We start from the raw sequence: 12,772 nt of genomic DNA on the forward strand, positions 1-12,772 counted from the left end.
GATATAATTTATGCTAACAGAGATTTTAAAGAAATCACCGAGGAAAAAGAGCTTTCTCTCCTGCTGAGATTAATTTATGAAATGACTGAAAACATTTTTAGACAGCAATTGAATATGATTATGAATATAAACATGTTATCAATGCAGCCGATGCTTTAGTTGCACAAGCAACTGTGTGTTGATGTAGAAAACTTCATTACGTGAAACCTGTGGTTCCGGACTCTTTAAGTCAACAGTAAGTACTTAACCCACTGCTCTGCTCTGGTTGAGATTTTCCTACCTTCGAGTTGCATAAAAAATGGTATCCAAGGAGATTTCGACTGCAAGCTGCAAGGATGGAAGTTTAATTGCAGTTACAACTGCTGTTTGAGTTACTCTCGTCTGTAAACACGAGGTTTCTTCCATTTTCGTTTTCAATTTCAATTTAATAGTTTGAGCATTTGTAAATAGGAGTGTATTAATATACCGGATCTTGGCTTTTCTTCCTTAAAGACAACTCTATTTGAATTAAAAAACACAAACAGAAAGTTGCAGGATTTGCCTTCCTAACATTTTGTTGAATGATATTTATTTTATATTTGAAGCTCTTGTTGCAGGTTCACTGCTAAGAGTCTGTAAAAAATACGTAGGCATCTGTCTCCAAAATTGCTTTGGAATTCACATTCTTTTATATGTCATCGTCTCTTACCGTCTGCGAGAAGCAGATTATTTACAGGAGGCGGAGGCGGTTTTGTGAAGTCACGTTGTGTGCACTCTCTGCCTGTTCGCTCAGCTTTTGTGAAACTGCCCGACGTTCGTGTTCAGAAACGTGGCTGTCGTGTTTTATTTTTTACCGTTGCATAAATACAAGGTTAACACGACTTTCCCATTGTAAGATTTTCTGAGTCATCAAGATACACATTTGTGTGTATATAAATATATATTTATCGACCACCAACACTGGAAAGGACTTGCTATCTCATTTGCTTTGCTGTACGTACAAAGATATTTATATGTAGGTCAGTGTGGAAAACTGGAAAATCAAAACTTTTAGAGGATGCTTTTAACATAGTTGAAAGTTCTAATTGTCTTTTTTTCAATTTATTTTAGATATAATTTTGAGGTAACCTTACCTTGCTTTGTATGTGATTTGGTTATTGGAAAGCCAGTGCCAAAATTAAGAAATTGACTGTAACTCAGGGCATATTCTCAATGTTTGATGGAGATGTAGTTAGATATTGTGCCGATTTAATTATTTGATTGAAGTATTAAAGATTTTCCTTGGAGAGACTGTGTTAATTTTTTCTTTTTCCTTTTTAGGTTTTGTATGAACAATTCAAGTTTTTCTTGAATCTCTATTTTCTGGTAGTATCCTGCTCGCAGTTTGTACCAGCATTGAAAATAGGCTATCTCTACACCTACTGGGCTCCTCTGGTAAAAGAAAAGATTTTTGAAATTAAGTTAAATGATTATTTAGAATATGGTTTTAAGAGCGGAGATGGTTGAGAGAGAAACTGATCAGATTTTAAGGAATGTGATATTGTTGCCGTGTATCTGTGAACTTCCGTGAAAGATTTTACAGAGCTCGGTCACATGTGTGCCGGGCAGCCCTCCAGGAGTGTCCGGGTGGTGCACTGCTCCGGGTGTCGTCTGGAGAGGCCGCTAGGCACCCCTGCTGGTGGGGGGCGGGGGGGTGGGGTGGTTTCCATGGCGCATTCTGTACTGAGGCTGCGATAACGGGTCGGTCTCTCCCCTGTGCTGATGGCACTTTCTGGAACCAGGTTGTGATCTGCTCAGTGACCCTCTTGTCCTGACAGATGGGCAGTTCTTACTTTTGGCTGAAGTATCTCAGTGAAGTCCGGACCATTTCTGCTTGACCCCTCAGTGCATAAAAGTTTTGGAAAGGCAAATGATACTTCTCATCGAATACTTCCATTTCCACCATAATGCCGCTGGGATAGTTTGATGCTGTTTGCCGATAATTTTCATCAGTTTTCAGCTTATGTAGACAATACGTATGCCTTCTTTCTTCCTTGCACCTAGAAAAACGGACTGCTTCCTTTGGACTGCTCCCTTTTGGGCAGATTGTCAGCATAATCCAGTCAAGACAACGTAGTGAAACTCCTCCTTTAGGGAAGGAGCCAGCGCAGTGCTCACTTACCTGCCGAAGTGCTCCTCTCGGAGCCGGGACGTGAGCGGCGTGCACTGGAGTTCATTTCTCCGGGCTGCGCAGTGTTGCCGCCTCTCACAGCCGGTCTCAGATGCGCCGGGGCGACTGGCAGAGGGGACAGAAGTCTCGTTGGCAGGGTCGCTGGAGTCAGCCCCTCCTCCTGTGCACCCACACAGACTTCAGAGGAGCGCAGGTTTGAGCAGTGACAGTAACGGTGTTTGTAGTACGGAACGATCACGGAGTCAGTACGGTGCACTCAGGAAATCAGTGGGGTTGGAAGACGCCGGGATTATCTAAGTTAGGCCCCTGTGAGGGGTGGCATTGGGATGACATCTGGATTTCTGAGAGCCCGGGCCACGCACTGGTCAGGGAAGAGAGAGGCGCAGGCACGGGGAGCCACAGTTGCAGAAACTCTCGGGCCAGGATGCTGGGGGTGCCGCTGGAGCGTGGGGACGTGGGACGGTGCTTGTAAGGGAAGTCAGGGTGTTCACACTTGATCCTGAACGGGAGAGGGAGCCCCGTGACTGTGTGGGTGTCGCGTAGCACACGGGCGACACCGAAGCTCAGACCTCAGTGCTCAGAGTTGGTGTTCAAGCCAGGTGGCTGTGGAGAGGCGACGGAGGGGGGACTTTCTCTTCTTTTCCCCCTGCTCACCTTCCTTCCCCTGCAGGCAACTTCTGTTTGCATTTGAGATTCAGTTGTTACGCGTCTCCCAGTAATTTTGCTACTTATGTTTGTCTCCCTGAAATCGTATGGTTTGCACGCTCTGAAAAGTTTGCATAAAGATTACCTTAGTCCGTGTACCCTTTTGCAACATGCGTTTTGACTTAACATTGTTTTATAAAACGGATCCCTGACACGTACAGGTCTAGTTCACATACTCTTCGCTTCTCGGAAGTGTTCCGTTGAATATATACACAGTCGATTTGTCCATCTTCCCAGGGAAGGAGACTTTCAGTTTCTTTCTGATTTTTCACAGTTAACAGACTCGGCTGTGACGATCGGTCTGATTGTACATTGTTCCCTGTGCATCCTGGGAGTCTCATTGCCTAAGCCCTGCTTAGTTTTCCCATTTTCCAGTGAAAGCGTAGATCAAGTGTACTTACGATCTCAGGGTGTTTATTTTTGGCCCCTCTTCCTACCCGTGGCTTCGCAGGGTGCTCTCACCCCTCCAGTGTCACCGCCAGCTCGTCCTGAAGTGTCCATTAGCGCTGATTGTCTGAGGACACGGGACCCTCTTAAAACTCTGACGTACAGAGCGTTCGTTTGTTTTGCTTTGGCGTCTTTTCCTCATGACTGTGACTTAAGTGGCTCGTAACCAAAGAGAATGTTCGTTGCAGGTGGATTCCTAACGAGGACTTGCTTTTAAGTGTGCGCAGAATTGGCTGTGTCGGCCAGAGCCGCCCCTTCCTCTGTCCGTGTGGAGTTTACGTCCGCCAACCTGACCTGTCCTGTCAGCCGCGGGTGTTTGAAGCACTTGGCGTGCGGGAATTCACTTCGCCGTGCTCAGAGAAGTGCCCCGGTAGGCATCTGGCTCAGGACTCCTAGAAGGGACGCTGAGCAGAGGCTCAGGGGCCCCTCGGAAAAGTGAAAAGCCCGCTTCTCCCGTTTGAGTTGCGCTTCATGCTTCCTCGGGACGCGCCGGCCGTTCCCCGCGCCCCTGTCCCCGCGCCCCGGTGGACCTCCAGCTGGCCTGCTTAGGAATCCGCGCCCTGCCCTTCCCTGCCCCGGTGGCAGCCACGGTTGGTGCTTCTGGTCGTGTGATCAGTAAGGACTTGTGAGTCTGTGCTTGCGCTCCTCGTGCACGTTTTAACCTCTGATTTAGCAAAGGTCTCAAAAAGTTGATGTGTGCATCAGGCTCGTCTTTGAATCCCAGAAGCAGGCTTAGGTAGACTGGTTCTTTGATCCAAGCTCCCCTCTGAAACGTTTTTTGGAAACTGAAAATTCAGATACCACACAGAGAAGATCTTTTTTATTAGTCGCAGCAAATTTACACTAGATCTGTATCCAGACCACGTACTGTTTTTTGTTTTGTTTTAAAGTAAAGGAAGTATTCTGCAGCAGGATTCTCACAGCTCCGAGTTCCTCCTGTTTCTCGAGCCGCCCGTTCACCCCGTCCTGGGGGGCCTGCCCCGGCGCGTGGCCTTCGTACGCACTCACGTCGCACCGCCTTTTCTCTGCTTGCCTTGTGAGGTTCTGTAAGGCAGAACCTTCTGAGGTTTCTTGCTCAGAAAAAGGGCTCGGCATCTCCAGGTTCCTCCCTGACAGAAACCCGCCAGTCCAGCGTAAACCCGTCATCCGGCCGGTGGTTATAAAATCTTCGGTCTCCCGCCCGCTAATTTTCAGCAGGCAACTTCTGATTCCTTCCCTCTGTTCTCCAGCTAAAGGGTGTTTCTGAAAACACTGATAGCTTCGTAATCATTTTTGTCGGTTATTCCTGGCAGTATTGTTTACTTCAGCTCTGATCTCCTTTCTTTTATATCTTGCCATATGACAGAAGAGTCAACTGAAAATAATTGATTTCATTATTACATTCTTGTGTCGGAATGAGGATTACCTTTCGTATCATTCAGCCTTGGGAACAGCTCTTTGAGGGACAGCTAGTGTAACCAGAGTACCAAAACGGATCGCAGTGCTTCTGTCGGAATGAATGAGGTGGGATAGACCTGCCCATGCAGACGATTCTTAGAGGACGTCTGGGTTGGTGATGTTACCTCTTCCATGTAAGATGTGGTCCTGGAAGTTTGTTAACACGTAACTTCCAGGGTGACCAGGGCGTTTGCAAGAGACTCTGACTTTCAGTATGATTCTCCAGTCCTTCCCTCTGTCCACTCCTTTCCTGAGTGTCTCTGTACTTCGCTGGTGTGGGTGGAGTACGGAAAGGAGAAAGCACATGACTCACTGGGACTCCTATCGCATGCTGCCCAGGGACAACCACTCTCGCAGAAGTACTCACGCTCCTTGTGCCTCAGTTTCCCTGTCTGAATTATTGCTCATTAGGTTTTTGTGGCATTTAAAAGTTGACTCATTCAAAAAACATAGAAAAGTTTGGGCGCCTGGGGGCTCAGTCGGCTATGCATCCGACTTCGGCTCAGGTCACGGTCTTATGGTTCGTGGGTTCGAGCCCCGTGTCGGGCTCTGTGCTGACAGCTCAGAGCCTGAGCCTGCTTTGGATTCTGTGTCTCCCTCTCTCTGTCCTTTCCCTACTCGTGCTCTCTCTCTGTCAAAAATAAATGAACATTCAAAGAAATTTTAAAAACCCCATAAAATAGTTTCTGGGGGCTCCTGGGTGGCTCAGTCAGCTAAGCTTCTGACTTCTGCTCAGGTCATGATCTCACGGTTCATGGATTCGAGCCCCACATCAGGCTCTGTGCTGACGGTGTGGAGCCTGCTTGGGATTCTCTCTCTCCCCCCCCCCCCCCCCGCCCCTCCCCTGCTCGTGTTCGCGCTCTCTCTCTGTCCCTCAAAGTAAATAAATAAACTTAAAATAAAAAGCTTCTGGTATATAAGAATCCCTCAAGTTTAAACTGGTATTATATCCATAGCATTTTTTGTCTTTTTATAAAAACGCATACTATTTTGGCAGTTACTTTACATGACTCCTGGGTTGTCTGGCGAAGTAGGAAAAAAGAAGTCCACTTTATGAAGCAAGATTTAGTCATGGCCTGTGGACCGGCCACGTGAGACATTCCCGTCATCTGTTCTGATTAACAGGCTGACCTCAAATACTGTTGTGTCACTGAAGTACTGTCACCCCCTTGCGTCCAGTTTGGGTTTTCCAGTAGCGGTACCGTAGCTTCGGTCTCGGACGTGGTCGGTGCTGAGGTCGCGGGAAGGCCCGGCCCCTCCTGTGGGAAGACTTACTTACCCACAACTTCCATAGGCCACCAGTCTGCAGTGACCCAGTTAAGACTCAGTGGATGTAAACTCTGCAGTGGAGGTCCGTGGGTCGTAGACTCCCGTGCCTGTGAAGGAAACCCTGGCCTCAGCTGTGCCTTTCTTGGAATCTGCTTTATGTTCTGAGGCCGGCTTTTGGGGTTTTTCTCAGGATAGATAAGCCGGAGACGGACGTGGTGGCACGGGAGTGGCCTCCACATCTGTTACGTGTTCGGGGAAACCTTAGGTTTGGAGCGTGGCTGCGAGCTGCTCGTGTGCACCAGCGGTCTTCAGGGCTCTGTTTCCTCCCAAGAGCGCTCACCTCCTGTTTTACAAGTTGGGACCCGACCCTCTGTCGCATCTTCTCTAATGTTACTGCTTTGAAGTAGAAGCCTACTTTCACTTCTCGAGTTCTCGGAAGCACTGGGAACTCTTACGTTTTGTGGCTTAAAGTTCCTTGATGAATGGAGAATTCACTTTTGCTGTCTTTAAGCCATAGGGTTAAAGGGTGAAAGTTAGATCCACCTGCACAGTTTAGATGACATACACACATTTGGGACCTGCGCCTCACAGAGGCGAGGTGAAGGCGCCCTCTTCAGGTGGGGCTTGAGCAGAACACCTTCCAGGTGATGGCCATGCGCTTGCCTGATTGACCTTCTCCTTTAACGGTACTGTCTTCGGTGTGTAAGTAACGTGCTTGACAGCCATTCTCTTACCTCTTGGGATGGGTCAGTCACAAACACAGTTTTACGGAATTCTACGTGGTGAACGTGAGTCCTAATAGTAAATACTCTCTATGTGAGAATGGCTCACGGAACTGTCTTTCCCGGATGGGTAGATGCGTGTTTTTCACGTTACTGACAATGAGTTGTGACTTAGAATTTGTGTATTTAAAGTGGTATTGTCTTCTCACCCGAGACTAACGGCATCTTTGAGTTAAGGAAATACGGTATTTCATCGTACGGGTGTACCAGGAATTTCTTATTTGTGGACATTTAGGTTATTTCCGGTTTTTTGTATTTGATGCCGGGATCCTTGGTTTTTTGTTTGTTTTTTAGGATAACTTTCCAGACGTGGAACTGTTTGGTTAAAGTGTGTATAAATTTTAAGGCTTTTGATAACACTAAATTTCCTTAAAGTATTTTTGGTATTTCCTGTTTTGGATTTTCATATATATATATATTTTTGTCTTATATGTGCTAAAAGACATTTAGATGGAAAAGAAAGAGAAAAGCTGTCTCTGTTGACAAGTGGCATGACCTGGTGTGTAGGCAAATCTGGGGAGTACACACACAGACTTGCTGGGGCTGATAATGAGTTAGTGAGGCTACGGGGTATAAGATAGATACACAAAAAGCGCTTATATTTTTGTATACTAGCAGTGACCACCTGAAAATGAAATTAGTGTAGTAATTTCATTTATAAAAGCATCAGAAAGGAGAAATAGTAGATTTAGCTAAAATGCAAGATTTCATACTGAAAACTTAAAATGTTTTTGAAAAAATTAAAGATCTAAATAGAAGTCATCCCATGTTCAAGAATTGAAAGACTTGATATTATTGTAACGATAGCACTCTCCGAATTGATCTGTAGATTCGGTACAATCCCTGTGAGAATCCCACGTAGCTTTTTTGGCAGAAATTGACAAACCGATCCTAAAATTCATATGGAAATACAAGAGACGCAGAGTAACCAGTGCGTCCTAGAAAGTAGATCAGTATTGGAGGACTCCTGCCTCCCATTCCAAACTTACTTTGAAGCTATAGTCATCAAGAAGGTGTGGTACCAGCTGAAGGATAGATCACGGGACACACGTCGAGTCCAGAAACAAACCTTGACACTTAGGACAACTTGATTTTTGGCAAGGGTGCTAAGACAGGTCAGTGGAGACAGAGCCAAAGAACGAGTTTGGACCCTGCCTCCTATCACACACAGGATGTAACCGAGAATGGGTTACAGACTTAAATGGAAGAGCTGAACCCAGTAAGACTCCTGGAAGAAAACAGAGGTGGAGTTTTGGGATCTTGGACACTAAAAGCCCAGGTGACCAAAGAAACCATTTAAATTGGACATCATGAAAATTAAAAATTTTAGTGCATTAGAGGACGCTATCAAGAAAGTGAAACAATACAACCTGGAAAGTGTAACCTCACGCTTGTAAATCATATCTCTAACAAGGTATTTATATCCAGAATCACATGAAGAGCTCTTACAACTTCACGTGAAAAGACGAATGACACGGGTAAAAAGTGGGCGTAGGATCTGAATAACATTTATCCCAAGAGAACGTGTATATGGCCAGTAAGCTCATGTTAAGTGGTACAAGCACTTGGGAAAGCAGTTTGGCAGTTCATGAAAATGCCAGCTGTACTGTGTCACCCGGAAGAGGCACTATGGTTGCAGGGGGCTGGGAGCAGGGGAGATGGGAAAGGGGGGTGAGCTTTCTCTTTGGGGTGATGAAAGTCAGATGGTGTTGATGGTGGCACAACTCTGAATGCGCCGGGGACGGCCGTGTTTCAGTAAACACAAGGACCACGGGTTCCAGGGCCCACGTGGTGTAGCCTGTCGGCGACACAAAAACAGCCCTGGGATAACAGGTTTCTGTCCCCTAAGTGGAGTTGCCCGGCCTTGCCTTGGCCATTTTCACAGTAGACGGGGGGATGCTCATCAGTCAAACGAAGCCTACTGGACAGCATGGTCCGAGAGAGGTTGACTTGAAGAGTAGCTGTGTAATGTGTCAGAAAACACCCAAGTAGCCTTTGAAAATGGCTCCAGCCACGTTAGCGGTGCAATAGATTTCACAATAGATTCCAAGTACATAGGTTTTCTGTGGGGGCGCCTGGGTGGCTCAGTTGGTTAAGCATCTGGCTCTTGACTTCGGCTCACGTCGTGACCTCACAGTTTGTGAGTTCGAGCCCCACGTTGGGCTCTGCGCTGACGGCACGGAGCCTGCTTGGGCTTCTCCCTCTCTCTCTGCACCTCCCCCACTCCCGTGCTCTCTATTTCGCTCAAAATAAATAAATACACTTTGAAAAAAGTTTTATTTAGATAGCATCAAGTTAATCTGTCCAGGTTTTTACTTAAAAAGTGAGGAAGTAGGGGCGCCTGGGTGGCTCAGTCGGTTGAACGTCCGACTCTTGATTTCGGCTCAGGTCGGGATCTCATGGTTTGTGGGTTCGAGCCCCACATCGGGCCCTGCGCTGGTAATGTGGAGTCTTCTTGGGATCCTCTCTCTCTCCCTCTTTCTGCCCCTCCCCTGCTCATGCTGTCTTTCTCTCTCTCCCTCCCCCCAAAATAAAAAAAATAAATTTAAATAAAAATATTTTTTAAAAAAGTGAAGAAAAAAAGCGTGGTGGCTGTGCCTGTGCCCCACGTGTGTCTGTAGACGCTGCCACGGGGAGAAACTTGTCGTGCTGGGATAGCTTCCTGTTGCTACACATTTCGTTCTACTAGAAAGAGAAGTATAGGAAATGTGTGATTTTGATGTCAGTCTTTGTTAATTTGAACTTGAATGCTCGCATGTTCTGAATATAATTCATGGGGTTTTTGAAGATTGTTGGTTTCCTTATTTTTAGGTTACTAAGTCCTTTCTGATGTTTGGCTTGAAGTACAAGCTATGATATGAATTTAAATTTTTTGGCTGAGAGAATCGTAAATCTTATATATTACATTTTTTTAGTGGTGTTTCATTGTTCCTTTTTGTCTTTGTTTTCATTTATGTTTTAGAAGTAACATTGGCGGGTGGGGGGTGGGGAGTAAAACTTTTTGTTACTGTTTTGTTATTTAAAATCCAGTTTTCTCAAATATCTGATTTTATTTTGTCTCATAGGGATTCGTTTTGGCTGTTACCATCATGAGGGAAGCAATTGATGAATTTCGGCGTTTTCAGCGAGACAAGGAAGTAAATTCACAGCTCTACAGCAAGCTCACAGTAAGAGGTCAGCAAGACACTTTTGATTTAGTTTATCATTTGCTTAATGTAGCCTTCACGTCAGAGTTAACATAAATGAAAGAAAACGTCATAATTCTGTTACCGAAAATAGTATTATGCAGTTACATATGGTATCTAATCAATTTTCTTACGATAACGTAATGCCTACAAATTCAAGGTAGATTTTTTATTCATTCTCCAGATGCTGGGATGTGTGTGTATGAGTATAAACATGTACACACTTAAACACACATGCGCACACGCGCACAGAGAACTGGTCGTGTGGTGTGCTCTGTCACGGTTTGTGTATGAGGGGTGTGCACGTAGACACGTGTGAAACCCAGCTGGTGCAGGACATTTTCTGTGAAGCCCTGTATCACCTTACCTGCCGTCTCTGTTTGTGTCATATTTTCAACACAGTCGTAGGGTTAGACAATTAGTACCAGGGCCTTAAACTGTTTAAGTGCAAGGTCTCGGAGCACCTACAGTTCATGTCATGATCCAAAGTGGGACTACTTTATGCCCATTTCCCCTTAACTTCGTTCAGGGCTTTTAACCCTTGCTTAATTTATGTTTTTAAAGAGTTTGTTTATTTGGTCTCTCAGTCTCAGTGGAAAAGCAGTGATGTATTGGGAAGAGTGTGGGGAAAGTATTTGTGGGTGGGCATTACGCCCGTCAAAAAGTGACAGTGACACCAAGACAGTGATCACATCAATGAGGGACAATGAAGGAAGGCACCGAAAAACTAAACACGTATTCATAATAACTTCAAAGCCTGTTTCAAAGATGAGGTTTAGAGTGGAATTTGTACCTTCTGATTACGTGGGGACATTTGTACGTTGAATTATTTATTTGAAATAATTCTCCAAAAAAATATTTTTATAGCTTATTTGGACAGATCTCGTGTAACGTAAAGTTCATCCGTTGAAAGTGTGCGGCTCGGTGGCTTGGGTCTGTTCACAGAGTTGTGGAAACATTACTGCCGTCTACTTTTGGAACGGTCTTGACGTTCTAGAAAGAAACTCTGAATATGTTAGCCGTCATCCCATTCTTGCCCCTCCTGCCCCTCCTCCAGCCCCGGGTCCGTCCCCCGGCCTGCTTTCTGTCTCCATGGGTTTGCCCCCGAGGAGCAGGTGTCCGGAAGCCTGCAGCGTGTGGGCTGGTGTCACAGGCCTCTTTCCCCGGCGCCCTGTGGTCACGGGTCATCAGTTCATCGCTGGCGTGGTGCCTGGCAGCGCTGTTTTTCTTCTCGTTGCCCAGGGCTCCTCCTCTCTGTGGCATGCCGAGTTTGCTTCCCATTCAGTAGTGGGTGGACATTTGCGTTGTTTCCACTTCAGGCGACTGTAAAGAATGCTGCTGCAAATGTCTGCGTGTGGTTTTTCTGTACGAACGTGATGTTACTTCTTCTGTGAGCATACCTATCACGAGTGAAATTGCTGGATTATGTGGTAACCACGTTCTTGAGAAACTGCAGACTACTCTTCTGATCGGCCTTGCCAGTTGGCCAAACCAGCTGCTGGTTTGCTTTCTCACCAGCAGCGTGTGAGTGGTCCAGTCTCTCTGCGTCTTCGCCGGCACCTGTTAGCGTCTGTCTTTTTGTTGTAGCCGTCCTGTTGGGCGTGAAGTGGTAGCTCGTTGTGGTTTTGACTTGTGTTTCTCTGGTGACTCATGACGTTGAGCGTCTTTTCATCTGCTTATTGGGCGTTTGTATGTCTCCTTTGGAGACGTGTTTTTTCAGATTCTTTGCTTACTGTTGGAACTGGGTTCTTTTTTTGTATTTATTGAGTTGGGAGAACTCTATATGTTCTGGATTTAAGTCCCTTGTCGTTCTGTGATTTGGACATATTTTGTCTCGTTCGGTGGCTTGTGTTTTCTTTTTCTTGGTGTCTTCTGACGCACAACAGTTTTCATGTTGATGAAGTGCTGCTCATCTGTGTTTTCTTTTATTGCTTGTGCCGTTGTGATGTATCTAAGGAACAGTTTGTCAACCCAGGGTTGCAAAGGCTTACTTCTATATCTTCTCCCAGGGGTTTTATGCTTTTAGCTCTGACACTCAGATGTGTGATCCGTTTTCATTCTGTAGTTTGTGTGGGTGTATGACATGGGGCCACATTCCTTTGTGTGTGAGTATCCAGTTGTCCCAGTGCCATTTTTGAAAAGACTGTACTCTTGCGATTAAATTGAACGGTTAACTAGTGAAGAGTTTTGATGTATGAAGTAATGGCATGGTGGAGGAAAGGTGTGTTGTAGAGAAGAGGTGAAGTTTTGGAAAAAAGGAATCCCCAGAGTGGCCAGGTAAATTAGGTGTACCTTTGATGTGTCTTTTTTGGAATATAGTATACGTCCCGGCTTAGTTTTTAAATTGTTTTCATTGTGATATTTGGAATGAGTAGAGATTCGTTTCCGTGTTTTAATTGTATCATTCAAAACTAAATGGCATGGTGATATCTGTGAACCATCAGTCGGCAGTCCTGCCTGCCCTCCTGAGCGTAGAAGCAGTGAAGGGGCGAGCACTTGCCTCAGAGAGAGCAGCCCACGTTCTCAGTTTGGGACTCCAGGCCGTGGCTCTGAAGGTAGTGGAGCGGCACGCACTTGCGAGAATTGTGTCTGTCCAGCCTGGCAGGGCCACTCGAAGGACCGACTCAAGACGGTTGTCTCTCTTCCTCTGATTGGATGTCACTCAGGGCAGAAGAGCCAAAAAACAGTCGGCATTTCGGAAGCCTGTGTCAGCAGCAGTGGCTGGGGGGCGATAGGTGATAGCTGACACACCGAAGAGAGTGTCGAGTGCCCGCTAGAAGGAGCTGGAGACAGGATTC

The 12,772-nt window shown here is 46.0% G+C and overlaps 1 protein-coding gene across 14 annotated transcripts in view; it reads left to right on the plus strand.

Moving 5' to 3' along the window:
- Positions 1–12,772, plus strand: part of ATP9B (ATPase phospholipid transporting 9B (putative)) — a 251,509-nt gene that overhangs the window by 40,485 nt on the left and 198,252 nt on the right. For 11 of the 14 annotated variants that reach the window (XM_045041291.1, XM_045041296.1, XM_023242122.2 and 8 more), the window contains exons 4-5: positions 1,300–1,413; positions 9,855–9,963. In XM_045041291.1, the coding sequence (XP_044897226.1) occupies positions 1,300–1,413; positions 9,855–9,963 (223 nt within the window). Of the gene's footprint in view, positions 1–20; positions 236–1,299; positions 1,414–9,854; positions 9,964–12,772 lie in introns of all 14 variants that reach the window. The other 3 variants (XM_023242126.2, XM_045041292.1, XM_045041297.1) reach the window with 2 other exon arrangements.

This window comes from Felis catus, chromosome D3 (genome assembly GCF_018350175.1).
Source record: "Felis catus isolate Fca126 chromosome D3, F.catus_Fca126_mat1.0, whole genome shotgun sequence".
Classification (NCBI taxonomy): Eukaryota; Metazoa; Chordata; class Mammalia; order Carnivora; family Felidae; genus Felis; species Felis catus.